The sequence below is a fragment of the Jaculus jaculus genome, chromosome 6 (genome assembly GCF_020740685.1).
Source record: "Jaculus jaculus isolate mJacJac1 chromosome 6, mJacJac1.mat.Y.cur, whole genome shotgun sequence".
Taxonomy (NCBI): domain Eukaryota; kingdom Metazoa; phylum Chordata; class Mammalia; order Rodentia; family Dipodidae; genus Jaculus; species Jaculus jaculus.
The window spans coordinates 115,632,210-115,659,912 of record NC_059107.1 but is presented as its reverse complement, the minus strand read 5'-3'; the positions used below and the strand labels follow the sequence as shown (position 1 = coordinate 115,659,912).

At 41.2% G+C, this 27,703-nt stretch overlaps 1 protein-coding gene across 1 annotated transcript in view; it reads right to left on the bottom strand.

Moving 5' to 3' along the window:
• The window catches only part of Tph2 (tryptophan hydroxylase 2), a 132,410-nt gene that overhangs the window by 5,669 nt on the left and 99,038 nt on the right, over positions 1 to 27,703 (bottom strand). Inside the window, exon 10 of the mRNA XM_004650111.2 lies at positions 7,795 to 7,890. Coding sequence (XP_004650168.1) covers positions 7,795 to 7,890 — 96 coding nt within the window. The remainder of the gene's footprint in view (positions 1 to 7,794; positions 7,891 to 27,703) is intronic.

Genomic DNA, 27,703 nt, shown 5'->3' with positions numbered 1-27,703 from the left:
CTCATGTCTGTGTGGCAAATATTGTTATCTATTGAGCCATTTCCCCAGCCCCTGACATACATGAATTTTAAGAACCTTTTTGCAACACAATTTTCACAGGACTTGTCAATGTATAGAACAATGCCACCACTACCCCTCTTCTCTGCCAGTGCAAACAGACCAAAGCATCCTTCCCCACTGAACCTGGGACCACCTTGCCACCTTTCCCACATAGGTACCCAGTATTAATTAATTGGTTCTAGTGAACAACTTACAGCTTCTTTTCTATTTCATCCTTAAAAAATATAAAAAGAGGGCTGGAGAGATGGCTTAGCGGTTAAGCGCTTGCCTGTGAAGCCTAAGGACCCCGGTTTGAGACTCGGTTCCCCAGGTCCCACATTAGCCAGATGCACAAGGGGGTGCACGCGTCTGGAGTTCGTTTGCAGAGGCTGGAAGCCCTGGCGTGCCCATTCTCTCTCTGTCTCTCTATGTGCCTCTCTCTCTGTGTCACTCTCAAATAAATAAATAAAAAGGAACAAAAAAAAAAAGAAAAAAATATAAAAAGACCTGGATAGAGGAAGGGATCATGAGGTCCTACATTGCTTGAGGAGCAAGTAAGTGGTACTTAATGGTTGCTGAGGAAAGAGGAACAAGTTCCTTCAGTGCTATGGCCAGTGGTAACTTTCCCCATTCTCTGGCAGGCCCCCACCCATGCCATATAAGCAACCCTAATTAAACTCAATAGATCACACAAAATAAAAGGGGAACTTATTGAGAAGAAGGGGTTCAAAAGGAGTTGGGAAAGAAGAGGTAATGGCAGTGAATATGATCAGTATATTTTATATATATATATATATATATATATATATATATATATGAAATTATTAAAAATTAACTAAAATATATACCTTTCCCAATACCAAGTGTTTCTGAGAGCCCAACTGTAAAAAGATATTGTAAGATAATAAGTGCAGATCTTTAAGAAAAAGAGTTGAGATTCAAATTTGGTTCTATCCTTCCTATTTGACATTGAGGAAAGTAATGGTATCTCTAACCCAGGGTTCTGGTCTGAATAAAATGAGGAAGTACATGCAGATGCCTGTCTATGGAGACTGCTCAATGTATTTACTTATCATTGCCAATCTGTCAGTTATTATTGCTAGCTCCATCCTTCGGGGAGGATTCTTGATGTGCATATGTAGTCAGTCATCTTTCGCTCTGCGGGCAGCCCCCCTCCCTGAGGGGTTAAGAACCTGAGGAACGCCTAGGCCCCGCTATGAGGAGTCCTGGGCCCAGTCTGCAGTACTGCCAACCCCAGCTCACCGACCTGACATCTTCCTTCCTGTCAGGCATTCCTTCTGCAAAGACAGTTATTATCTCAACTATTCTAGACATAAGCCCTGTGGTTCTCACTCTCTATCTTAGCACTGGTTAAATTTTGCAAAAACCTCAAGTGTGAAGACAGATTTATGGGTAGTTAAGGTCCCAGATTCAAAAATAAGATTTTGCAAACACTCCTACACTCATACCACATCTTTTCCCACATCAGAACAATAACAAATAGGTGCGGTTGAATATCTGTACATGTACTACGTATGCATGTAGGTGATTATTTTTGAGCCTCCCTTATATACTCATCCTACTAACCAGGCACAGCAAGGCATCAATATCTCTATAGAAAAATTAGACAAGGATGTATCACACTTATGTTTTATCAGTGATGCTTAGGCTTTATCAGTTTGAATGAACTACACGGGCAAAGGAGCAGCCTCCCTCTTCAAATAATCCCTTTTAAAAATAGATGTATTATTTAGTTATTTTCAAGGAGGGAAAGAGAAAGAGAAAATATGAATATAGGCACATCAAGGTCTCTATCCACCACAAATGAACTCCAGATGAATATGCCACTTTGTGCATCTGGCTTTATGTAAGTACTGGGGAGTTGAACCTAAGTCATTAGGCTTTGCAGGCAAGTGCCTTAACTTCTGAGCCATCTAGCCAGCCCCAAACAATCTCTTTTTTTAAAAGGAGACCCCTCTCAATTAGAGTGTATTAGTTACCTTCCTATTGCTGGGACAAAATACCTAATAAAAACCAATTTAAGGGAAAAAATGCTTATTTTAGCTTACAGTTCCAGGTTATAGCCAATCATGGAAGAAAAGGCATGGAGATGGGTTGGAGAGATGGTTTATCAGTTAAGGCATTTTCCTGTGAAGCCTAAGGACCCATGATTGACTATACAGATCCTATGTAAGCCAGACACACAAGGTTATGCAAATATGCAAGGTCACACATATCTGGAGTTTGATTGAAATGGCTGGAGGCTCTTGCATGCCAATTCTTCCCCCCCCCCTCTTTCTCTCTCTTTCTCATAAAAAGTAATACAAAAAGAAAAAGCAAAAAAAGAAAAGGCATGGAGATTAGAACTTGAAACAGAGTTGGTCATATTTAGCCCACCATGAGAAAGCAGACACCAATGAATAGTAGTGCTCAACCAGCAATTTCCTTTTTTTAAAAAAAAAAAAAAAAAAAAAAAAGATGTTTTTATATTTATTTGAGACAGAGAGAGAAAATAAGAGTATGGACATGTAAAAGCCTTATGCCACTATAAATGAACTCCAGACATATGTGCCACTTTGTGCTTATGGCTTTATGTGGGTACTGGGGAATCAAACCTGGGCTGTCAAGCTTTGCAAGCAAACACCTTTAGCAGCTGAGCCGTCTCTCCAGCTCTCTATCCTGTTTATATAGTCCAGGACTCCAGCCCATGGAATGATGCCTCCTGCAGTTCAGGTGAGTCTTCTCACCTCAATTAACCTAGTCGAGATAGTTCCTCACAGACAAGCCCAGAAGCTAACCTAAAGTAGATAATCCCTCACAGGTGGTTCTAGGTCCTGTCAGTTTGACAATATAAGCCATTACCCCCAGTATTTTTTCTGCCATTACTTCATGAAAGGAGGGGGAAGAGGAAGGGAGGAGTGTGTCAGCTAAACTGTGTAAAGCTAAGCAGCAAAAGTCTCAACTCTGTCAGCACCACTAACCTTCCTAATGACCTCAGAGAACCTGCAAGGCCTGTGGAGGCTCACCACAGCCTGGCAGTAATTGACCACCTTCCCAGAGTTGTTAGAAGTGGTAGTAAGCACAAATGATCATAATAAGTAGAAAGCTGTTCTGAGAATTCTAACGAGTAGCTATATAAAGGCAAAACAATAAACTCACCATAAAAGGACATCCTAAAATGAAAGCTTAAAAAGTAATTAAATTTGCTTAAACCTGAAACACAAAAAGATAGACTTATATGTACTATTCCAGCAATTACTATGGGGGTAAATGCTAAGATCATTTATTTAAAAAAAAAAAATCCAGTATTTGACTGAATGAAATAAAGAACCAGAATTTACCCACAAAGAAGTAGAAATTGCCTTTTGTTTTGAGATGATTATATATATACATGTGTGTGTGTATACATATATGAAAAGATGCACAAGTCATTGGCTGGCAACCCCTTCCTTACCACCTGTTATGGTTTGCATGGGAAATGCACCCTCATGGGCTCTTACACTTCAACACTTGGTCCCAAGCTAATGGCACTGATTTGAAAGGGAGTGGAACCTTTAGCAAGTGGAGCTAGATGGAGGAGGTGAACCACTGGCTGCTGGCATGAAGACTGTATCCCAGTAGTATTCCCAGCTTCCTAGTCGTCTGGAGAAATGTGAGTAAGGCATTTCACAATCTCCCTCCACCATAGCCACCAGCCATTCCTGGCACCTAACACCTTCCCAGCCATGAAGTACCGTTTCCACTTAAACCACGAGCTGGAAAAAAAGAAATTCCCTCCTTTATGTAACTTTAGCCAAGCATTTTATCAGTGATGTGGGGAAGTAATTAAGGTACCACCTATGGTGAACAAACTTCATTGTCTATAAGAGAACTGAAGAGAACAGAAACCCGTAACAATCCCTTTCTTAGGACTATCTTACTAAACTCCCTGTTCCTTAAAATTTGGGCCATCCATTTTGTGCTTGTTGAACAAACTGAATGAACAATCAAGAAAATAATCAATGAAAAAAATGTCACACTTATTAAATCAATTCTAGGATAGAAATACAAGGTGTGAAATGAAAGACACATGCTAGACTGTGGGAAATGGCAATCAATTGTCCTGTCTTCAATCTGTTTTTCAAAGTCATTTTTCTGGGTAGCTTAGCTGGCAGTTAACTGCTCTCTGCAGTGGTGGGAGGTACAGACGAGTCCCATCCTAACTCGATCTCGGATTGTCTGCCAGCATGCCTCAGAACAGATCACTGGAACACAAGAGCAAACCAGGTGCGGAGCAGGGATGCTCTTCATGGTTATCAGATTTATGTCAGCTCTCATAAGCTTCTTCGTATTTATCTTATTTCTATCTCCAAGTGTACAAATAAACATTGTTAAGAATAAGAAAAACTGAAAGATCTCCGCCAAACTATAGATATACCACTTGGAAGTACTTGGCCAGTTCTGAAGAATAACATTTATGCCCTTAGAAAAATTACAACATAAATCTCAGAAGTGTTCTTCTATTCCAGGAGTAAAGGTGACTTGTGGATATTTATGTAAAAGTTGTAAAGGCTATACCAAAGCTTCCAGCAACTTAGGGACCCACATTTCAGCTGCAGTTAGAACAGCATAAAATATTTTACTGTAAGAAATAACTTCATTCAAAACTGTAAGGATATTTGATAGGAATGATGATAATATAATTAATCAAATAATCCCTATATTGGACCCAGGAGCATCATTTCTTTCCTCACATAAAAAAAAAGGGGTAGGGGATGGAGGAATGGCTTAGCGGTTAAGGTGTTTGCCTGCAAAGCCAAAGGACCCAGGTTCAACTCCCCAGGACCCATGTTCACCAGACACACAAGGGAACATACACGTCTGGAGTTCATTTACAGTGGCTGGAGGCCCTGGTGTGCCCATTCCCTTTCTTTCCACCCCTCGTTCTCTGTCAAATAAATACAGAAATAAAAATATTTTTAAAAAACTATGTTTAAAAAAAGTGGTAGGAGAACTGGAGCGATTGCTCAGTGGTTATGGCACTTGCCTGCAAAGCCTAATGGCTTGAGGCAGAGGTAAAAGGATTGGATTGCTGTTTGAGGCCAGTCTAAGATTACATAGTGAATTCCAGGTAAGCCTGGGCTAGAGGGAGACCCTACCTTAAAAAAAAAAAAAAAAACAGTATTAAGAAGAGATGTTTAGACACTTACAGGGGCAAGGCAAAAAGGGCCTAAGGAAGGCTTCTCATGTTCTATAATCTCTGTGAACAGTCAGCAGGTATTTCTTTCAAAAACAGCATCTGAATAGTAAAAATGGTTTGAAGTAGCAGTCATAAGGATGCTGGAGTGTTGAGATTTGCAAATAGAAGAATGCTAATGACTAGAGGTGATGGACCAGAACATAAAGATGTGCGGAGGACAATGCCCTTCAGTGTGCATATTTCTGGCCTATTTCCATTTCTAGACAATTCTGTCCACACCAACAGGAGCAAAAACAACAGATTCACCCCAGTACTGCCTGCTCATGCCTCATTAAACAGACCAGGAGGCCCTGTCGAAAGTTGGGGGCCGTGGGAGAGATTTGTTTCTTTGCTTCTGGTATAATTTATAAACTGTCTGAGTAGAATGTAAATAGATGCAGCTCAGGAGCTACATCATTTTCTGAGTGACTTCCTTCAGGGAGATCAGAAGCATTCTGTAGTGGACATGGTCTCGTGGGGTAATGACAGCATGCTATTGCGACAGGCTTTAGCCTCTGCTCTGAATTAACACCAAGTATATTTTTCATTGAGAATTTTTTTTTAATTTTCCACATTACATCAGGTTTTTGTTATGTTGACCATTATCATCTATTCCAGTCATAACAAGCCTCAAATAATTTCTTAAGTGATTGCAGCCCAGGTGGTACTGTCCTTTCCTAATCCAGCTTCCCCATCCTCAAAGACCCAGCAAAGGCAATGGGATCCTCATCAGGAAGCCTTCTCAGGCATGGCCTAGGACGTTCCAGACACACTTTCTACATGTTTACTATAATCCATTCGGCTGTTTATCCCTAACACTGTATGTCAGCTACTGGATGGCAAGAACCCCAGGCAAGATAGCCTAAGGCTTTTATCCCAGGCTCCACACTACCTGGATTTGGCTATAGATCTTCACACATTGGTTGTGTGACTTAGGCAAGTCCTTTAGTTTCTACACCTCAGTTTTCTCTCCTGTAACAACAACACCATTTATGTCACTGGGCTGTTATGAGGATAAGTGGGTTAAGATGTCTAAAACACCAAAAATACTAAGGTCTAGTTAAGAGTTTGTTAAAGTTGCTATTTTATTTTCTTTTTTTTTTTTTCCTTTGGTTTTTTGAGATAGGGTCTCACTCTAGCCCAGGCTGAACTGGAGTTCAGTATGGAGTCTCAGGGTGGCCTCGAACTCACAGCAATCCTCCTACCCTTGCCTCCTGAGTGCTGGGATTAAAGGCATGCGCCTGGCCTGGCAAAAGTTGCTATTTTCTTCAGCCTCAGTTTCTTCATTACCTTTTTTTTAATAAAGCCGGGCGTGGTGACGCATGCTTTTAATTCTTTTTTGTTCATTTTTTATTTATTTATTTGAGAGCGACAGACATAGAGAGAAAGACAGATAGAGGGAGAGAGAGAGAATGGGCACTCTAGGGCTTCCAGCCTCTGCAAACGAACTCCAGACGCGTGCGCCCCCTTGTGCATCTGGCTAACGTGGGACCTGGGGAACCGAGCCTCTAACCAGGGTCCTTAAGCTTCACAGGCAAGCACTTAACTGCTAAGCCATCTCTCCAGCCCTCTTCATTACCTTTTATCTTTTCATCTACAGTGTTGGGCCTAGTGCATGCCACATTGTGCTCAACCAAATTTTTAAGGGATGAATAAGTTATTAGTGGAGTCATAATACTAGCTGACTCAAACTACAATGAAATCACATCTTTCAAGAATATAAACAAGCACAAAGTTCCAATAACAATTTATTTCCTAATTGTAGTGAATCACAATAATCAATGCTCATAATAAAACCCCTAATCTAGTCAATAATACTGACCTTAGTCTGAAGAATTGAAGAAAGAGTAAATTATTTTCAGTAACATTTCCATATTGTATATGATCAAAACTTACTATTTCCCCATAATATACGATTCTTAAATTACCAAAACACTAAAGCTATCAGAATACCTCTGGCTCCACCATTTTTGAATAAATGATCATTTTGCACCAAAGAATTAACATTCTATAAACATACATGCCTCTTTGAAAATATGCTTGGCTTTTTTTAACTCTTTACATTCACAATTATTTTAGCATACATTAATTTCAAAGACGCTGAACTAACCTTGAACTCTTTTTTGGACAAGCTGGGAAGTCAGTGGTAGCCATGAATGTGACAAAAACCAAAGAATCGGGGCTACCCACACATGTGGATTCCCATCAGTGGGATCACTGCTGGCACTGCCCCCTTTTCAGCACAAAATCTAGGCCAACCATTTGTTACCCAGCATTTGCGCGTGCATTTGTCACTCCTGTTGATCTGTGCACATGCCTGCTCATCCATGCCAGTCACACCACAAACCCAGAAAGGTTTGACCCATTTTCAGAAGTGCAAAAAGTTAGGTCAGCACCCATGTCTGAGGTGCCAAATCCTCCGTGTTAAATATTTATGGGGTAACTGTGAGTAGAAATGCTCAGACAAACAAATCAATATTTCCCATGACCTTGATCCAGTTTGCTGGGAAAGGATATTTTCATTCGCAGCTTCATACCTTTAACTCTCCAATGGAGGAAAGTAGTCCTGCTCCGTATGCCCGCAGCTGACCTTCCTGCTTACAAAGTCCAAACTCAATTGTGAAGAAATAGCACTGAAAAGAAAAAGGGGGGCACACATCAGGTGAACTACTTAGTCAACAGGTCTTTCACAGAATAAAATGGCACCCAATAAAAAATGTTGAACTATGTATAGTCTATTCAGCATTATCAATTTAGAGCTAAATCAGAACATGTATTGTAACCCATTCTCTTGTTTGCTTATCTTGCCTGAAGTTTAAGGAATATGGAAAGTTTTAGCCATGAGGAGTCTTGTGCTTCCCGTATTCAGAAACCTTATGGGCCAAGTCGTAGCCCCTATAAAAAAAAATCATAAAAATGAAAAAACAGATTTAGGAATGAAGGAGTGGAGTACGTCAGTGATATTCCATAAGAATACTCTGAGCCGGGCGTGGTGGGGCACACCATTAATCCCAGCATGCGGAAGGTAGAGGTAGGAGGATCGCTGTGAGACTGAGGCCACCCTGAGACTACATAGTGAATCCCAGGTCAGCCTGAGCCAAAGTGAGACCCTCCCTCAAAAAACCAAAAAAAAAAAAAAAAAAAAAAAGAATATGCTATTCGTACTTACCAACTTGTGTGTCAGCGACATAAGTAAATCCGAACAAGTTTAGAAAAATAAACTGGAACCTAGTCATCTCCAACTGACCTCTGAAATTTGGTTATTCACTCAGAAGACATTTGTTGAGCACATACCAGGTGCCAGTACTTGGCAAAGAAACAAAAGAAAAACCAAGAAACCAAGTATGTACCTACCAAACTTTCAAAGCCATAATTTGAGGATGTCTTTAGTAAAATATTAATGTGTATTTACACATGCATATGAATGTGCACAAGTGGATTTATATGTGTAGATGTGTATATAATGTCTTCATTGGCCCTAGCTTGATCAGCATCTGCTATTACAATTCCCCCTTGATACTAAAATCTGCCATTGCCTCAGTTAGGTTCAAGAAATTAACTGAGCGAGATATCCGCACAACCAATAAAACTCATGCTGCTGTCGAGTGGGGCTAAAATCACTGTTTACTCTGAGAGAAGAATGAGAATCTGGCCATGAGCAACAGAAGTGGAGTGAAATTAAACACTGCGTTGTGATGATAGGGCCGGTGTTGAGAACAAGGAGACTTTCAACATCCTGAAAAGGTGCACAAACTAATCGTGATTGCTAGCACATGAAAGTTTGTTGTATTTTTATCTGGGGGTTAAGATGTCCCTGGCTCCAGAGGGTTTTATTTGCTTTTTAATATGGGGTGACCTCTGAAGCTGACAGTCCCATTCACTGCAGGATTGAGCTGGACCCAAAGGACTGGTCATTTCCACATCATTAAGCTTACCTTGCAGAGGCAAAATCTCCTTTCCAGATTTATTTCCAACATTCCAGTCCATGCTGTGGACACCACAGCTCATGGCACCCATGAACACAGCTCCTCACTCTGGGGCATGCTCTCTTTACTTTCCAGCACACCACATTTGATATTGTCAGCGTTTCCTTTATGCACGATGGAAATTGTTCAATCATCTGTCCCCACACACCAGACTATGAACTGTATGGAAGCAGGTATCTCTATGTTTTCAAAGCAAGGCTTCCCAACCTGAGCACTGTGGGCACTTTGGAATGTATAATTCTCTGTTTGGGGAAGTTATCCTATATAGAGATGTTTAGCCTCATCCTTGCCTGACATGTACTAGGTGCCATTAACATCGCCCACCTCAGGTGGGTTTCTTTTTTTCACTTTTATGTGTGGGGGCTGTGTGCATGCATATGTGTACATGTGTTTACATTAAATGGGCACATGTGCATGAGAAGGGTGCACATGCCCATATTGCACGTGCATGTGGAAGCCACAGGTTGATGTCGGTTATCTTCCATAGTTACTCTCCACCTTATTTTCAAGACAGGTTCTCTCACTGAGCCTGGAGCACACTGATTTAGCTGGGCTGAGTACCCAGTGAGCCCTGGGGATCCACCTGCCTCACAAATCCTGGTGTTACAGGCATGCGCTACACATCTGATTTTTACATGTGTACGAGGATCTGAACTCAGATCATCACGTTTGCACAGCAAGCAGCTGCCTACCAAGCCATCTCCCCAACACCCTCACCTCCATGTTAACAACCAAAATATCTTCAAGCATTGCTAAATGTTCCCAGGCAAACAATACCATCCCTAGTTGAGTTCTAATACCCAAAGCACTGTAAGAGTTCTGAAAACACTCTAAGAGTTCAGCAAATATTTGGTAAATAAATAAATGAGTCAATTAATAAATCACATTAGTCTTGTGTGTGTGTGTGTGTGTGTGTGTGTGTGTGTGTGTGTGTAAGATCTGAAGGATGTATTCATCAGGGAACCTGAGTTCTGGGCCCTACTGTGACTTTGTAGCACCATCGTCTCTGGGCTACTCGTTTCCTGATTGTAAGTCTATCCATCTATTCTACACATCCTTCTTAAGCAACTGTTTTCTGCCAAGTTCTGCTATATGTGCTAAAGATATGTAATGAACAAGCCAACAAGTCCCTGATCCTATCAAGGCTCATGCTGCTGAGATGAAGCAGGGAACCAGAGGGGGAAAAAAAAAATCAATCAATCAATCAATGAACAGGACAAGTTCAGGTAGAATATGCTCTACAGGTAATAAAACAATGTAATGTGTCAGATATTAAGCAAAAACATGACAGGGTGGTGAGGGAAGTCCTCTGTGAATGGGGGTATTTTAGTAGCAATCTTCTTTAAAAGCAACTTTAGATTCAGAAATGACACTGACAGCTGTGTGAAGATTTTGCAAACAGTGTTCTCAAGAGGGACTCTCACGTGCAAAGGCCCTGAAGCCAGAATCAATTTGCATTTCCAAGGACAGCGGGAAGTCATAAATTCTGATACAGCTTTGAAAAGATCTCAGTGAACAAGGCATGGTGACACAAACTAGTAATCCCAATACTAGATAACTGAAGCAGGACTACAAGTTTAAGCTAGGCCTGGGTTACATAGTGAGGTCCTGACTCAAAAAAATCAATTAATAGCCGGGTATGGTGGCACACGCCTTTAATCCCAGCACTTGGGAGGCAGTGGTAGGAGAATCACCATGAGCTCGAGGCCACCCAGAGACTACATAGTGAATTCCAGGTCAGCCTGGGCTAGAGTGAAACCCTACCTCGAACCCCCGCCCCCAAAATCAATTAATTACAACAGCTGCCTGTGGGAGAGGGAACAAGTTTCTGATGGCTAAATGCTCTTGCTTGCAAAGCCTGCCAGCCCAGGTTCAATTCCAAAACTGCCCATGTGAACCAGATGCAAAATGTGTGACAAGGGCTGGAGAGATGGCTTAGTGGTTAAGTGCTTGTCTGTGAAGTCTAAGGACCCCGGTTTGAGGATCCATTCACCAGAACCCACATAAGCCAGATGCACAAAGTGGTGCACTCATGTAGAGTTCATTTACAGTGGCTGGAGGCCCTGGTGCACCTGCTCTCTCTCTCTCTCTCTCTCCCTTTTTCTTTCACTGTCTGTCGCTCTCAAATAAATAAATAAAAACAAACAAAAAAAACTTAATAAAAAGAAAACCTTAAAAAAAGTGTAACAAGCAAGGTGGCCTTGGCACACCCCCAAACTCCCATACATACATATGCAAATAAATAAATAGCATGAAAGACACCTGGAAGCTCAGTCCTTCTATTTTACCAAAAGAAAACTCAATTATAGGATGATGAAATGATTTACCCACACCAGTCTCTACACGGTGACATTCATGAGATCTAATGCTCAGTATTTTAAAGAATTCAACACATCTGTCACAATTCAAGGCTATTAGATTAAAAAGAATACTAATAATAAATACACAATTTTCCTTTATAGCCAAAAATGGGAAAATAAAAGTCTAAAATAGAGAAAACTTGAATCTCATGGTGTCTTCTTAGTGTGCCTTTAGCTGGATTCTCTATTTTATCTTGCATTTATGGCTCATGATGTGACATCCTTGGGAACCTTAACATTGAATATGGAGGAGTTGTGGAAAATGTGCTGCTATATTCAAAAACATCCAACACACAACATATGGAGCCAGCTGCAGGAGCATGTAGGTTAGTTATTAAGAACATTTTTAATCTTTCTTATGCTACATCACCACATACATAATGCAGTAGTGCACCATCACAGCTCTGATCCAAATCTAACCAGGCTGAGAACTTCACCCGTCTGCGCATGGATGTGGTCACTCATGCCACTCAACAGCAGGAATTCAAAGGACAGCATCTGTTTGACTAACTATAACCCGTCACTGCACAATGGACTTTCCAATGTGCCTCTAGTTCAAAGTGCTTCTAGAATCAGGGCAGCCCCAGTGGGAAGAAGCGCCTGTGATTCACATGCTCTCTGGCCCCTTACCTCATCTGGGAGTCCTTCCAGAAACTTTGACCTTCCACAGCTCCATCTGCTCCTTCCCTGTCTGTCGGTCCCTTTGGCTCCCTGCATTCATCAACCAAAGAAAGTCCCTAAATGCAGTCTCTGCAGGCCACTGTCCTGAGAGAATAAGACCTTTGGCTCTGAGGTAGTTTTCCATTTGCAGCTCTGTGTGTGGCTGACGGATAATGAGAAATGGTAAATTGCACCTGAAACTCAAGTGTTGGCAAAATTTGAACTAAGGGTTCGCTTGTGACACTTGTCTTTCTGTTTTCAATACTGACGAAGACCTCAATCAGACCACTAATTGAGGGGAGGGAGCAGCCACATTTCTCTCCCATTGTCTGGTTTAATATGTAAAGCTGGCTGAGAGTTGAACTGGATGACCCCGTGGGGACTCTTTAGAGGTCATGGATACCTAATTGCTACTGGAAAATTTAGGAAAATATAATTTATTTGCCTCATAGAACTCTCCAGATGTGAATCTATAATACATTCCCTGGAGATTTTCCAAACAAATATACTACCTATTATCAAAAAATAAACAAGAAGTGGGTAAAAAAAAAAAAAAAAACAACTCCTAAGCCTTGTAAAAACACCTGCAAAAGAGAATTGCTGATTCTTAGTCGCTAATGTCTTTTAAGCAGAAACAAATAATAATACCCAGGCTAACACCTCCCAAATTGAAGGGTACCTTTCATCAACACTGATGTTCATGAATTCCAAGTTTTACATGCCACTAATAATATGTAATTATTTGTAAATATTTTATTTGAATATAATTACATGTAATCATTAGTTGAAAACCAAAACAGGAATGATAGATGGGACCTCTTCTGTAGAAGAAAAGCAGAGTCATTTACATATACACAGTCATTAAGCAGAAGAAAGCCTGAGTGACAATCAGAAACCCAAACAGAGCTGTGGACCACAGAAAAGTGAATAGCTCGCACAATGCTGCCATCTTCAGACCACTACTGGTACTACAGCGTGCTCGGAACTGTTCAGGCTCAACCAGATAGATACGTGAGTAGGGATCAAGGTCTGATAGAATATTCCAAAGAATAAATTCACACCAACAAAATACACGGTGGCCGACCTCAAAAACATTCCATGTGATACTTCTTCTGTTTGGTGTGGAAACTGAAACTCTTGCTATGGTCACATAGACCAATCGATGGAATAGACATTTTTCTCTTCCACTTTCTCTTGTGAGTGACCTTTTAGCTTTCTGCCTCTCAAACTACCTGTGTGCTTTGAAGTAATTATGTTACCTCTTTTGAGATTCCTTAGGTATTGATAAATTCGAGTTAAAACAGTATACACAAATTTCTAGCCTGTGTACCCTATTCATTTCAAAGTCTCTAGGAAATTGACTTCCATGCATCATTAATAAATTCCTGAGCTGATGAGGAAATGAGTGGTATATTTTCTCTGTCACCCTTCCTAAAAACTTGCTCTTGCATAGTAGTGGCATACACTTTAAGTAGCCACATAAATCATTCCACATCTAGAATTCTATTATCCACATACCTAGCACACAGGCAGAAAGCAAGAAGTTAGCAACAAAGACTTGAAAGAGCCCTGGGTGAACTGTGTAAGCAGAACAAGAGCTGTGCCCTGACTGTGGTGGCCTTACTTATCAGACAGCCCCTCTTGCCCTTGTTCAGACTTTATCTGTCTTTATCTTGCTGGCAGGTCTAACAAAGTTCAAGCATAGGATTCCCGAGCCCCCTGTACACAAGAGAGCAAGAGCAATATGCAAAACTCAAGACTAGCCAGGCATAGGGGTGCACACCTTTAATCCCAGCCTGGGCTAGAGTGAGATCTTACCTCAAAAAGTCAAAAAAAAAGGGCTGGAGAGATGGCTTAGCGGTTAAGCGCTTGCCTGTGAAGCCTAAGGACCCCGGTTCGAGGCTCGGTTCCCCAGGTCCCACGTTAGCCAGATGCACAAGGGGGCGCACGCGTCTGGAGTTCGTTTGCAGTGGCTGGAAGCCCTGGCGCGCCCATTCTCTCTCTCTCCCTCTATCTGTCTTTCTCTCTGTGTCTGTCGCTCTCAAATAAAAATTAAAAAAAAAAATTAAGAAGTCAAAAAAAAAAAAATCAAGGAGCTAAAGAAATAGCTTAGTGGTTAAGGTGTTTGCCTGCGAAGCCTAAGGATCTCGGTTTGATTCCCCAGGACCCACATAAGCCAAATGCACAAGCAGGCACATGTGTCTGGAGTTCATTTGCAGTGGCTGGAGGCCCTGGAGTGCCCATTCTCTCTTTCTCTCTGCCTGTTCCTCTCGCTCTCTCACTCCCCATCTCCATTAAATAAATAGATAAAATATTTTTTAAAAATCAAGACCAACAAAATAATAATAATAATAATTGGTGTCTGGGTAAATAACTTTAAAGGCTTCCATATTAGAAATGATCACTAAACAACACAGTTCATCAATGATGCTAAAATATCAATAAGAAAACATTACCTGGTTTAGTAAAACATTCTGATGTGTGTTATCCTTCTAGCGGTAAATTATATAGAGCAATTATTAGTCATATTTCCACAGTGAGAAACGGAGATTTAAAGCTTAAGTGATTGCCCATCTTCCGTAATTAATGGTCAGGGGCTGAGGAATTAGCCACAAGTCTCCAACTTCAAATCCAGCATCTTTCCTCATTAGTAATTGAACTTATTCAGGGAAGGCTACTATCAACCAGTCACACTAGCAACACAGTACCTGATGTTAAAATGCTGAAATAGGACTTGCAGAGGTGACTTTGTAGGTAAAGTGCTTGACATGAAAGCATGAAGACCTGAGTTCAGATTTCAACAAGCATGTAAAATGCTGGGAACAGTGACATGTACCTATAATCCCAGTACTGGCAGGCAGAGATAAGAGACTCCCCAGGGCCTGCTGTCTAATTTGTCTAGCCAAATCAGTGAGTTCCAGGTACAGTTAAAGACCCTGTCTCAAAACGTAAAGTGGAGGGTGATAGATAAGAACACCAGAGGTCGACCTCTGAACCACATACACACGTTCACCCACACACATATAATCTGCATACACACATGCATGCATGCCACATACACATAAAAGATGCTGAAATGGTTCCAGAAGTAGAATAAGTAACAATGACCCTACATTCTTTGAGTGTTCCTGGAAATACATACTTCTCTAGTCTACTCCTGAATGCTGCTTCCCACAAATGCCTCTATTTCTTCTTCATCGTCTTAGCAAATAAAGGCTCAATGGCCACAGAGCTGAGGCCTCCTGGACACTGCTCAGAAATGCCTCTAACACACATCTATTCCACTGGATCTCCATGTCATAACAGAAGGATAACTCCCAGAACGGAAAAACACAACATCAGAGGTCTACAGCTCTGAATAGCACAGACAGAAACATAGAAAGGGCTGTATGCCACAGACTTCCTATCACAGAGTTGTTGCTGAGAATTTTTCCATCTCAATTCAAACAACTAGCATGTCAATGAGGTTGTTGAGAAGATGGGAGACTTTCAAGGTTCCCCTCACACTTGCCCCTCTATCTCACACACACCCAGCTACTGGTTTGAATTTTAGATGCATCAAAACATCAGTTTACAGATCTGGCAAGGTGGCTCAGGCAGTAGAGTGTTTGCTGAGCAAGCATAAGGACCTGCGTTCATATTCCCAGAACCCACATAAAAGCTGGGTTCAGTGGCACATGCCTTTAATCCCAGCACTGGAGAGGCAGAGACAGGAGGGTCCCTAGGGCTTGCTGACTAGCTAGTGTAGCCAAATAAATGAGTTTTAGGTCTCAAAAAAATAAGTTGAAATGCATTGAGAAAAAACACTCAACATCAACCTCTGGCCTCCACATGCATATACACACATGTGCATAATCAACCTTCCCCCCCCCACACACACACATGTGCAAACACATACACATGTGCACACATCTATACACACACACAAAATTATTGTTCTTAAACGTTTTAAACTCTGAATTATCTTAAAAGCCACACATAAAGTCAAATCACACTAAGATATCAATGGCTATAGCAAGCTTTGATTTCCACAGCAAAGCTTTCCCAGTGGGATAATCCATAGCCCATCCTGAGCTTCTTGAAATAACAGAAAGGGGATTTGCAGGCTTGTCACTTTGCCCCAGGCTATGCCTATGTCAAATAAATGCATAAGTGAGCTAGAAATAGACATGAGGGTAGAAGGCATTAGGACTGGTCAAGTGATGTATCCATCATCAATATGGTCATCTGTAGACCTGGGGCCATGGAGCCCTGCAGTCACAGTTCACTTATAGCATGTCTCTAGATAAAAATAACCATAGATCTCAGCAAGTCACACTTAAACCACACAATTTTATTTAGATAGATAGATAGGTAGATAGATATAGATAGATAGATAGATAGATAGATAGATAGATAGATAGATAGATAGAGTTACATATAGTATAGTATGATATAAATTATATATTATAGAATTTTACATATTAGATACATAATTACATTTATATCTATAGTGTAACTGGAGATATAGCTGAATGGTAGAGCATATACTTAATATGTACAAGGCTCAATCCCCAGCACCAAATATATATTTATATATTGGTATATTTTAAAAATTCAGCTGAACTCAACACTAAGGTAGACTTATAATATACCTCCAAGGCTCAGGGAACATTGCAGAAGAGGAAGGCAGAAAGATTATAAGAGCCACAGGGTAGGAAGGAGTATCCTGAGACATTGCCCCCTCCAGAGACTGACTGCTGCCTTCATAACACCATAGTGAATACCAGTAACCCCACTGAAGGGGGCCCTCAGTGGAATAGGGACAGAGAAGAGGGGATATAGGAGGATAACATAAGGGGAATGGGCCCAACACAGGATTTGTCCATACAATAAAGTTCCTAATCTATTAAAAATATATGTGTAGCTGAAAGGCTGGAGAAGAAACTTACAGTGAAAGAGCACTTGCTCACTTGCTGCAGAAGCATGAGGACCTGAGTCCAATCCCCAGTACCTATGATTTTTAAAAAATGTAGAGATGACCTTTGTGTTTAAGAAAGGCATACTATTGATCCTGGCCTGGTGGCACACACCTTTAATCCCAGTACTCGGAAGCAGTGAACTTGCTGTGAGTTCAAGGCCACCCTGAAACTACATAGTGAATTTCCAGGTCAGCCTGAGCTACAGAGAGAACCTACCTATGTCGAAAAAACAAAACAAAACAAACAAACCAAAAAAAAAAAAAAAAAAACAGGGCTGGAGAGATGGCTTAGCGGTTAAGCGCTTGCCTGTGAAGCCTAAGGACCCCGGTTCGAGGCTCGGTTCCCCAGGTCCCACGTTAGCCAGATGCACAAGGGGGCGCACGCGTCTGGAGTTCGTTTGCAGAAGCTGGAAGCCCTGGCGCGCCCATTCTCTCTCTCTCCCTCTATCTGTCTTTCTCTCTGTGTCTGTCGCTCTCAAATAAATAAATAAATAAATTTAAAAAAAAACAACCATACAATGGATGAGGAGAAATGATTAGTAATAATAATAATTTTTCATACAATTTTCCTGGTTGTAGTTCTCCCAAAAACTACTCACTCTATCTAGAAATTGTGTTTGCTTACCAGCTTTGGGTCAGGCAGAATTTGAAGCTTGGGTTGGACTGTGAAGGATTAATGAGTTCTTACATAGCTTTGGGAACCATATGTGGAGGTGTTGTGAGAGTGAGAGACTTAACCCAGAAGTACATCAAGGAAGGCAGGCATGAGTCAAATTACAGAATGGGTCAGATCACAGGCTATACTGGGACCATAGCAACTGCTGCTGTTGCCAGCATCTCTGCAGCCAAGACAGAGAAAGAGAAGGGCTAGGATTTGAGTAACAACTTGTCAGCTAGAAACTGATGACCCTAAATTGTGAAAACAATGCACATTGTCTTACATTGCTAACAGCCATCAAATAAATTTAAATGCAAAGTCCTAAACTCTGAGGAAGTGTTATGGCAAACCTTGTGGAAAATTGATCATCAAATATAAGTGGAACATTTAAAGAGGGGAAAAAAGTGTCAGCAAAAAAACAACTTTTATTGAAGAATACGTCGACATAGGCAATTTTCAGCAGTCCTGTATTAGTGGTAATTTTCCTGTGTGTTTAACTAACTGCTGCTTTCTGTATGTTTTTGGTTGCTTTTGAGAAAAATGCATGATTCTGTTAAGTACCCTCTGGCCATTTCAGTTTTACTGCCCCATTGTCAGCTTATCTTGGAGAATTTTTCATTCCGAAGAAAGCCACCTGACTTATTATCATTTAGCATTTACTTTTCCTTCACTGGGATTTAATGTTATTGTCTAAATTTTAAAAAGAAGAAAGAAGGAAAGAAGGAAGGAAGGATGGAGGGAGGGAAAGAAGGAGGGAGGAAGAAAAGTCACTGCTATCTCCCTCTCACTCAAGGACTAACAGAATTGCACTGAATTTATTTAACATTAGAGATACCTACACAGTAGGTCTACCCTAAAATTTAGACAAGACCCATTTAAAATATGCCCATCTCCTGGGCTCAATGTCAGATCACCATGGACATATGATGGTCTAATTACACATTTTCATTGTCCCACTGCCCTAGCATGAAAGCCCAAACTTTTCCACACAGTGAAGAGACCTCTATGTTCTCACTCACCTTCTTAAGGCTCTAGATACACAGTTCTCATCTCTCTTCCTCCCAATAGCCCTTCCCCTCAGGGAACTGGTGGCAGCTGCACAGACTGGCCATGCTCACTTCTGGGGGGGGGGGGGAGACAGCTCTGCCTGGAATACTCTTGTCACCCGGTCACGTAATTGCTGCTGGTGTCCAGGTTGAGCGGCTTGTCTTGCATCTTCTATGTAGCATAGATTTAAGTCATCAATCCGCTCACCTATTCCCTCTACCAAACACAGGGCAACCTGAAATCAGGGACAAGGCCTGACTTTCTGCACGCTTGTTACTGTTTAACAATCTTCTCTAACATCCTGTTTGACATGTAGCAGGTACTCATCAAATATGGGAGGAAGGTTGGTGGGGGGACATTCTAGAAGACTTTCGCAGGTGGCTTTGTCAACAGAGTCGATGCCAACCTGGATCTATAGTTTCTAATCTCAGCCAGTTTTTCCAACATTACAAACTGAAAAGGTAAAGACTCATCTACAATAGCCCTTAGATTAAGTTTCATATGTAAGTTCAGCAACAGTTTTGCCCTTTGATGATGTCATTCCACATTCACTTCAACAATAATCCTACATACCAGTGAGGAAGGGAGGAGCTGGTTTCCTTACCACAGCCAAGCCCCACACATGACAAGCCTTCAGGAGCATGGATGCAGGCTGATGGGTAGGTGTCTCTATAGAAGTTACCTTCTTGTTCCTGAGACAAAACACCCAACCAACAGCAGCCAATGAGAGGAAAAGGTTTATCTGAGCTTACAGTCTTCAGGGGAAGTTTCACCATAACAGAGCAGAGGCTGGACATCACATACTGCCATAACAGCTGGCAAGAAGTAGCCAATGAGTGAGCTAGCTAGCTAGCACTGGCAAATTTGGCTATTAAACCCCAAGACTCGCCTCACCTCCTCCAGTGAAGGGGGCCTCCACTGCCAATGGCTCCACGGGCTGGGGATTGCATGTGAGGCTTAATCCCAGGTACACGAGACTATGGAGAACATTTCACATTGAAACAACCACAGTCTCCTTCAGAAGCTGAGCATCCTTGTGGTTAAGTGGATTCTGGCCTCCACACTGCAAGCAGTCAACTGAAACTCATTGATTCTGACATCTGTATCCTCATCCAAAAATGTCAGGGGGAAAGTTTTTCAGTTTGCTGCTTCTGAAGGTTGGAGCCAACTGAAGCAGGGCCAGGGAAAAATGCTAAGTGTTCTGGGTCAGAGTGTGGAGGAGTTTATGATGTGACAGATTCGGGCACCAAAGCACTTCACAGCCTAGAATGCTCAGAATTACCAGCTACAAAGAATGTCCACAAGCACCACTGCCCAGAGCTTCATTTAGCAGATGAAGACACACAAGTTCAGACAGATGCTATTTTCTCCTGGAGGTAAATTCCAAGATGTCTATCCATGCAATTCCACTATCCACAAAAAAACTATGGCTCTTTAAAAAGCATATTATGCCCATCCTTAAGCCTTCTCCTCTCACTACTCCCCCCTACGTTCATGTCACAAGCTTCACAAATCAAAGCCTAGGTTTATATGCAGCAATATTATTCCTGGGACCCCAGATGCAGTGCCTTAGTGCCAATGTAACATCTCCATAACACTGACAGTCACAGAATACAGCTCATCTCTTAGAGCAGTCCTATCTTTTTCCAAAAGATTCTTGGCTACATGTATAACCAGCCACCTTGAAATGGCTGAACTTTACTGTGGAGATATGTAATGTGTGCATGCATACACACACACACATTATTTTCATACCAGGTGCATGGATCAGAATTCAATCTCTATGTGTGCTTAATCTTCCTTGCACAGAAGCCTGCTTAAGCAAATGCCATAAGCTTGGAAGCCCCCAAGAACTGACTCATGACCTAAGTAGTTCTGAGTTCCTTGAAGGAGGAGGGAAGTGATGAGCACATTCTCAGCCATTCATCTTCAGGTTTGCCCTGAAATGTTCTGCATCAGATCACACATTCTCCCCAGATGTGGTGATTTTAAAGGTCAGCTCTCCAATGCTAGTATGAAAAATGAGGTTTTTACTGACTTTCAAGTGAGCCGCATGTAGTCACCACTTGCTTTACAGGGTCATTTTATTTTTATCCCTGCATTACTAAAAGCAACACCCTCCCAGACATTACAGTTAAACTTTATACTTCCTCAACTATTTCTTTCTAAGCAAGACTGGGAATCTGAGAAGATAATTATATACCTCAAAGTCAATGAGAAAGGGATGTTTCACAGGAACAGCCATTCTCATCATTCCATTGCACTGAACATCCTTTTACTTTATGATTTGTCACTCATTGTCATCCCTAGCATCATCCTCTCGCACTCACAGCTGACACCAATCATCTACATGTGTAATACCTGTGGATTACAGTCCCTGTCACATGAGGGCCTGTAGACAATAGAAACTCTTTGTAGCATAGGAGATAGAATTTGGCAGTTTAGGGTGACAAGACACCCAGAATACATAACATTCTCCACTAAATATGGGATTGTCTTTGATGTATAGGGGGAAACTAGGTCATGACACTTTGCTATAGGTCAGTAGGAACTGGTCTTTCTGAACCTCTGTCCCCTTAGTGAGTTCTTCCAATCCCTTCCTAGAGAAGGAAGATTCCTGGGAAGATTGCCCTTTTCCAGAGATCTTAACTCCAGGACACCTGATGTTGAGACTAACTGACTAACCAAATATGGGGCTCATAAAAAAAAACCCAACCTCAGTCTTAAGGTGTGCTCTCAAACACTCTCTTGTTTCTCCAGGAAACCTCCTTCTGCCTCCCTGGGTAAGAAGTCCACCTTGTTTCCTTATGTTCTCTTTTCCCTCTAGAAGCTTTAAGCTATAATAAAATCCTTATTTTATTATAAAGATAAAACCTTATCCTTGGGCCTATAGATTGCATTCATCAAATTCATAAGATAAGGATCCAGGAATACCCCCAAATTATCAGTGTGTTGGTACATTGGCAAAGGAACCCCAAACTTCCTGAATCATCTAGATTTAAGCTCAAATGAGCTTTTTCCATATCTAATACTAATCACTACCAGTTGTTGAAGCCAGATACAGCATTAAGCACTTTACATCATATGCACAGAAGCCCTGAGAGGAAGGCACTATGATGGTAACATCCTATGGGAATTTGAGCACATTGACTTTGAAGTGAGAAACCAAGGCTCGTCTCTGTATTAACTCAACTTTAGAAATATTATTTAACCCTTCTAGGTCTTAACCTATTTGTCTAGAAAATATAGAAAATAAGGTATATAACTATTGTTTACCGAGTTCTTACTACATTCCACTGTTGGGTTCCCCATTTTACAAATGGAGAACATGAGGTGTGGGTTGAGTAACTTTGGCAAGATTAGGGATAATAATGGGACGAGAAGGAGGTGTGCCTGGCCGCCTACGTCCATACAGCTTACACCATGCCACCCTGTCCTCTTACTGTTCCCCAAGTGATTGAACACTATAGGACCCTAGGACTGATCCTCTTCACAGTTGAGTTCAGAAAAACAAGGCAGATGAGGGACTGTCTAGCTTACCTGCAGCCATCCAGGGCTATGTATCTTTCTCTCCTTTGTGACCCCTAAATCAGCTGGGCAACACATTATAGGCCAGTTGGGATCTGGTGAGAAGCACACACTAAACCTGGCATAAAAGAAGCTGAGGGGTCTGGAGAGATGGCTTAACAGTTAAAGGCATTTGCTTGCAAAGCCTACTGGCCAGGCTCAATTCCCAAGCACCTCTACAAAGCTGGAGCAAAGTGGTACATGCTAGTGGCAAGAGATCCCGGCTTGCATGCCATGTGCACAAATAAAGTATGCATGTATAAATAAATTATTAAAAATTTTTAAAGAAGCTAAATCCTTTGAATTTTACTAGTGGGAAATAGCACAGCTATGAGCACAGACAGCTCAGGAGAGCTGAGAGTACAATAAATGAGGCTAGGTCAGAAATACAATGTGCTGCTTTTACAGTAAAAGCGAGAGTCAGATTGCAAGCACAAAATAAAATGTTATATAACACTGAACCATAGCAATATATACTTACATTTTTAATGCAGATGCATTATTGTAAAGTGTAAAGCTAATTATAAAAACAGAATGCCATGACTTGAGATTAAAGTCTCATGACAGCTATTTTGCTAAACTGATTCTCTGGCTCTGGCTACCAGGAGAGCTGGTAATGTTTGCTGCTGACAATCTCTCCACTCACCTTCTCTAATCAGTAAAGCCCTTAGTCAGTAGAGGAAGGGAAGCAGGGAGGTGTGCATAAAGTTACACTTCTCAATTGAACAGCATGACAGCAGCTCAGTGCTGGCCAATTGTCCCCTTGTGCAAAGGCAATGTTACCTCCTGGGAAGAAGGCTCTTCTTATTAGGAGAAGCTGGAATCAAAACACTTGTGTGATGTTCTCGCATGGCTAAGTGTAGGTATATATGTATATGTGTGTGTGTGTGTGTGTGTGTGTGTGTGTGTGTGTGTGTACACACATTAGTTTAAGCAAGATGAAGGCACTTATGTGTATATAAATATATGTAAATTTTACCATAAATATATATTAATATGCATACCTATACGTGGGTTACAAAGCAGCCTCTTCTTTGCAAAGAAACAGAAACAAGTGCCCCTTTCTCCCATTATAACCTTGACTTTATCCTAGAAGAATTAAGTATTTCCTCAGATTTGAGAAAGGAAAAAGTAAACAACCTGCCAAAAAAAAAAAAAAAAAGGTTCTGTGACAGCTCAACATTTAAGTGTTTCTAAAGTAAGCCATTTTAAGGTACTTCCCCTGGCTTTACTATAGAGAATTTTTAAGCCATGTCAGTTGGACACCGACACAGGACCCCTGTATGGAACATGGAGATATATCCAAGTACCTCAAAAGTAGAGCAAGTAATCTCTCTGGAACTCACCCAGCAAGCTTTCCTTAGCTGTGTCTATGTGAACCCAGACATCTTACAGCCAAACTGCAAACACCTGGCTTGGAGTTCATGGCAGCTTGAGCTCACGAGGAAGAACAGCCAAGGTTTGAAACTCTAAATTGATTGCTGAGTTTCAGTATTAAGGGAGGGCTGTAACTGTGAGTGGCATCACTCCTAATCTACTGGAGAAGTTTAGTCAGGAATTCATATTTCACAGGCTCTCCCTGGCACAAACGATGTCTTCTCATTTATTTTCTCAAGCTGTTTCCTGAGACTGCTTTCCCTGTGTTCGCTCAGGGGAGATGTGCTATTAAGCCAAGGGAGGCTCCTCCATCTCCGGGGAGAAACTTGACATCTTTTAGGAGAGGCCGTCCTTCTATTATTTATAGATAAAACACTTTACATTGCAAAGTAGTTGGGCTCTCCTCATCTAAAACCCTTTTGTGAAATAAATTGCACAGTCTGCATTTCAGAAAGGTAAACCTGGGTGCTGAAAGTTAAGAAAATTACCCAAGGTCACAGGGAAAAACAGAAATTCTCTCCAGGGGCCTTCCCTGTACACAAGTGCTTACTGATAGAACCATCCACACGTCTAGGGGTGCAAGAATGTGAAATAAACTACTGACATTTTCTGAACACTCGCCACTGGGCTAAGCAGCTTCTCAGTGTATTGGTGGGTTGATCCCAACAACAGCACTATCAGAGTACATTAGTGTTATTAGTCTCATGTTAATGATGATGAAATTGGAACACAAAGAGATTGCAGATAAGGAGAATCTCCTTGCTCAAATTCTAGTGTTTTTTTTTTTTTTCAGCAAGGCCTTGACCTGGGGGTTTGCATATTCATTTCCACATTGTCCAACTTTAGCTATGATATTGTTAAGTTGGTATAGCCAGAATCCCTCTCCCTCAGCACCTAATCAGAATCATCCCTCCCACTGTTCCCCAGGTGATGTTTGATAACCTGGCCTGCTATAGTAGCTTGACTCAGGTGTTTTATTAAAGCTTATAACTTGGGTCCTCAGCCTCCTGGCTAGATATGTCACTGAGGGCAGATCCTGGGGTCCAGCCCTAAGGTGCATTTGGAGACAGACCTGAATTCTGAAAGGTTTGAGTTTTGGGGGGTCCTGCTTGCTGAAGGTTGGCATTTGCTGGCTGGTGGTGGTTTTTCTTTCTCTTTGGATCTATGAAAGGGAGTCAGCTTCTTCCACCATAGACAGGACTTCTCCTGGATCTGTAAGCTTGAAATAAATCCCTTCCTGCCATAAGCACTGTCTGGCTGAATGTTCAGCCCAGCGTGGTGAAGCTGACTACTATGCTGACCTTTGTCCACAGTCCTATTAGGCCTGACTGGCTAGAAGCCCTCCTAACTCCTAAGGATGCCCTTGGGATCTTCCCTGCACTGACTACCACTCCCTCCTACTCCTTAACTCAAAAATCCTACTCTCTTCTGTTTTATTAGGGTTGAGGCCAATTATTTCCTATTTCAAAATCCGTTGCAATGGCCCCTGCATCTATCATAAGGATACTGCTAAATCAAGTTTGTCTTATCATTCTTTAACAAATGTCATAAATAAATAATTGTTGCTTTGGATATGGACCTGGTACTCTGGTTCCAAAGCCTGCACTCCCAGTTTCCCATGACACTATAATTACTATACCATCTCCCTAAGATGCATAGGATCACAGAACCCACATATACTCTAGAGTTCACTCTATTTTGTGGATTACAATTTCCTTCTTTACTCCCAACAGTGTGAGTATACTGGAATCAAGTACAACTATGAGAAAGAAGGGGAATAATTTTGCTGTTGGTAGATGTTCAGGATCTTACTCAAAAGGAGAACAACACGGTGCTGGTGAAGCAGCTCAGGCAGTAAAGTGCATGTCTGCATGCCCTGCCATCTTCATGCTGCATTCAGCTCACCAACATTCATGTGAAAATGCTGCAATTCCAGCATGAGGGAGGCAGAGACAGGAGCATCCTGTAGGCTGCTGGCTGGCTAGCATGTCTAGCAGAATTGCCGAGTGCTGAGTTCAGTGAGAGAACCTATCTCAAGGTAGGAAGCTATAGAGGAAGACCTCTGTCATCTGACCTCTGTATGCATGCACACCTACATACATATAAACACACATGCATGCACACCACACACATGTAAAAGAAAAAGACCAATAAGAGGGGATGGATATTGATGTTGGACAAATTAGCATGTGCTAATAGGAATAAGACTAATACAAGAAGTGAAGATTGAGGTGGTGTGTGTGTATGTAATGTTGAAACCTATTTTTTTAGATATAAAAAGATTTCTCATAGAGCTTAAGAAAAGGAAAGAAAGTAAAGCTCCCATATAGCAGGAGGAATCCCCAGTCATGGAAGGGGAAAAAAAAAGAACTAAGGCAAGCCTAGCAGAAAGCTCCCAAGCTGGGAGGGGTCCTGAGCTGGTGATCCACCTTGGTGACTCTAACTGGGGCTTTTATGGGTATTGACTGGATAGAGACTGAGCTGGTCAGTCCAGTCCTGTCTGGGTGAAGCCTAATTTTTCATAAAAGATTCATGTCTGTTATTTTTTCTTAGAAAAAGAAGAAATGAAAATAAACAAAACTTATCAGCCATATGTGAAAATCACTGAAACACTTTGCAACTTAGCTGAGTGGAAAGTTACAATCCCCTATTCCCAGAGTATTTCCAATTTATTCTGTCTCCTATGGATATAAAAAATATGGTCTCTCTTGACAGCACAAGTGTTTGATAAATGGGTGAACACCTCGTTACTCCTTTTCCCAAAGCCAGAAGTCCCTTATACTAAGTTCTTACTTGATGTGAGAAAATGACTTCTCAGAAAGACTCAAAGGCTGTATGCATAAATGTTAAGTGTGGTCCTTGCTATTGTGATATTACAAATGGCCTTTTTTTTCTTTTCCTTCCCTATCCATTTTTTAAAATTTTCTTATAATGAATATGTGTCACTTTTATAATAAGAAAGGATAACAATGGTTTTCATAAAGACTTTTCAACTAGGAAATTCTCAAGTCACCCTGTAGCAACCTTCTCTTCATTGCTGAGAGAATGATTTTCTATGGACATTATAAAGGACAGACTTTCAGACCTAGAAAGAATGATGATGTCTCCCCCCTCCAGGTGATTTATTCCTCCAAGCCTAACTGCATTTCTCCCTAATTTGGATGTAAACTATCAAATGACAGCATTTCCATTTTTCTGGAAGACCTGTCCCCACATGAAATCCAGCCCCAGAATTATCCCAGAGATGCCCATCCTTACAGTGACAAGCATATCAAACTCCAAGCAAATTGCAATATTTCTAAGAAGCAAGCAAAGGGATTTTTAATCACTGTGTGTTCAATCTCACATCGGTTTGTTACTGTGCTCCCTCCCATTCATTGTGGTAGCTCATAATGTACAGTAATACATTTTACATTTACTGAATGTATTCTGGGGTTTATATCGCAGTTCAGAAGAATAGCTTTGGAAATCCTTTTGACTCCTTTATTCGAAAACTACATTTGTGGAATGGGGTAATTAAATTCCCATAGTTTGATATAACATTACCTCTAGTATTGCTGCTCATAAAAAGAAAATCCCAACCATCTTCTTTCTGCTTTGGCTGCAAATGGAATTACACCATAGATATTTCTGTTAATATAAGTTAAGATTCTGAGAGCCTACTCTATTGTAGTTGAACCAGAAAATTCTTCCTTTGGTATATCTTCATGGAAAACAAAATGACTACAGAAATCTTCTGTACTCAATGAATTTTCTTTGTGAAGAAAAATTAAGAAAGCCTTTGTGCCAGGACATTTGACACACAGAAAGACCTGGAGAACTTGGGGGCCT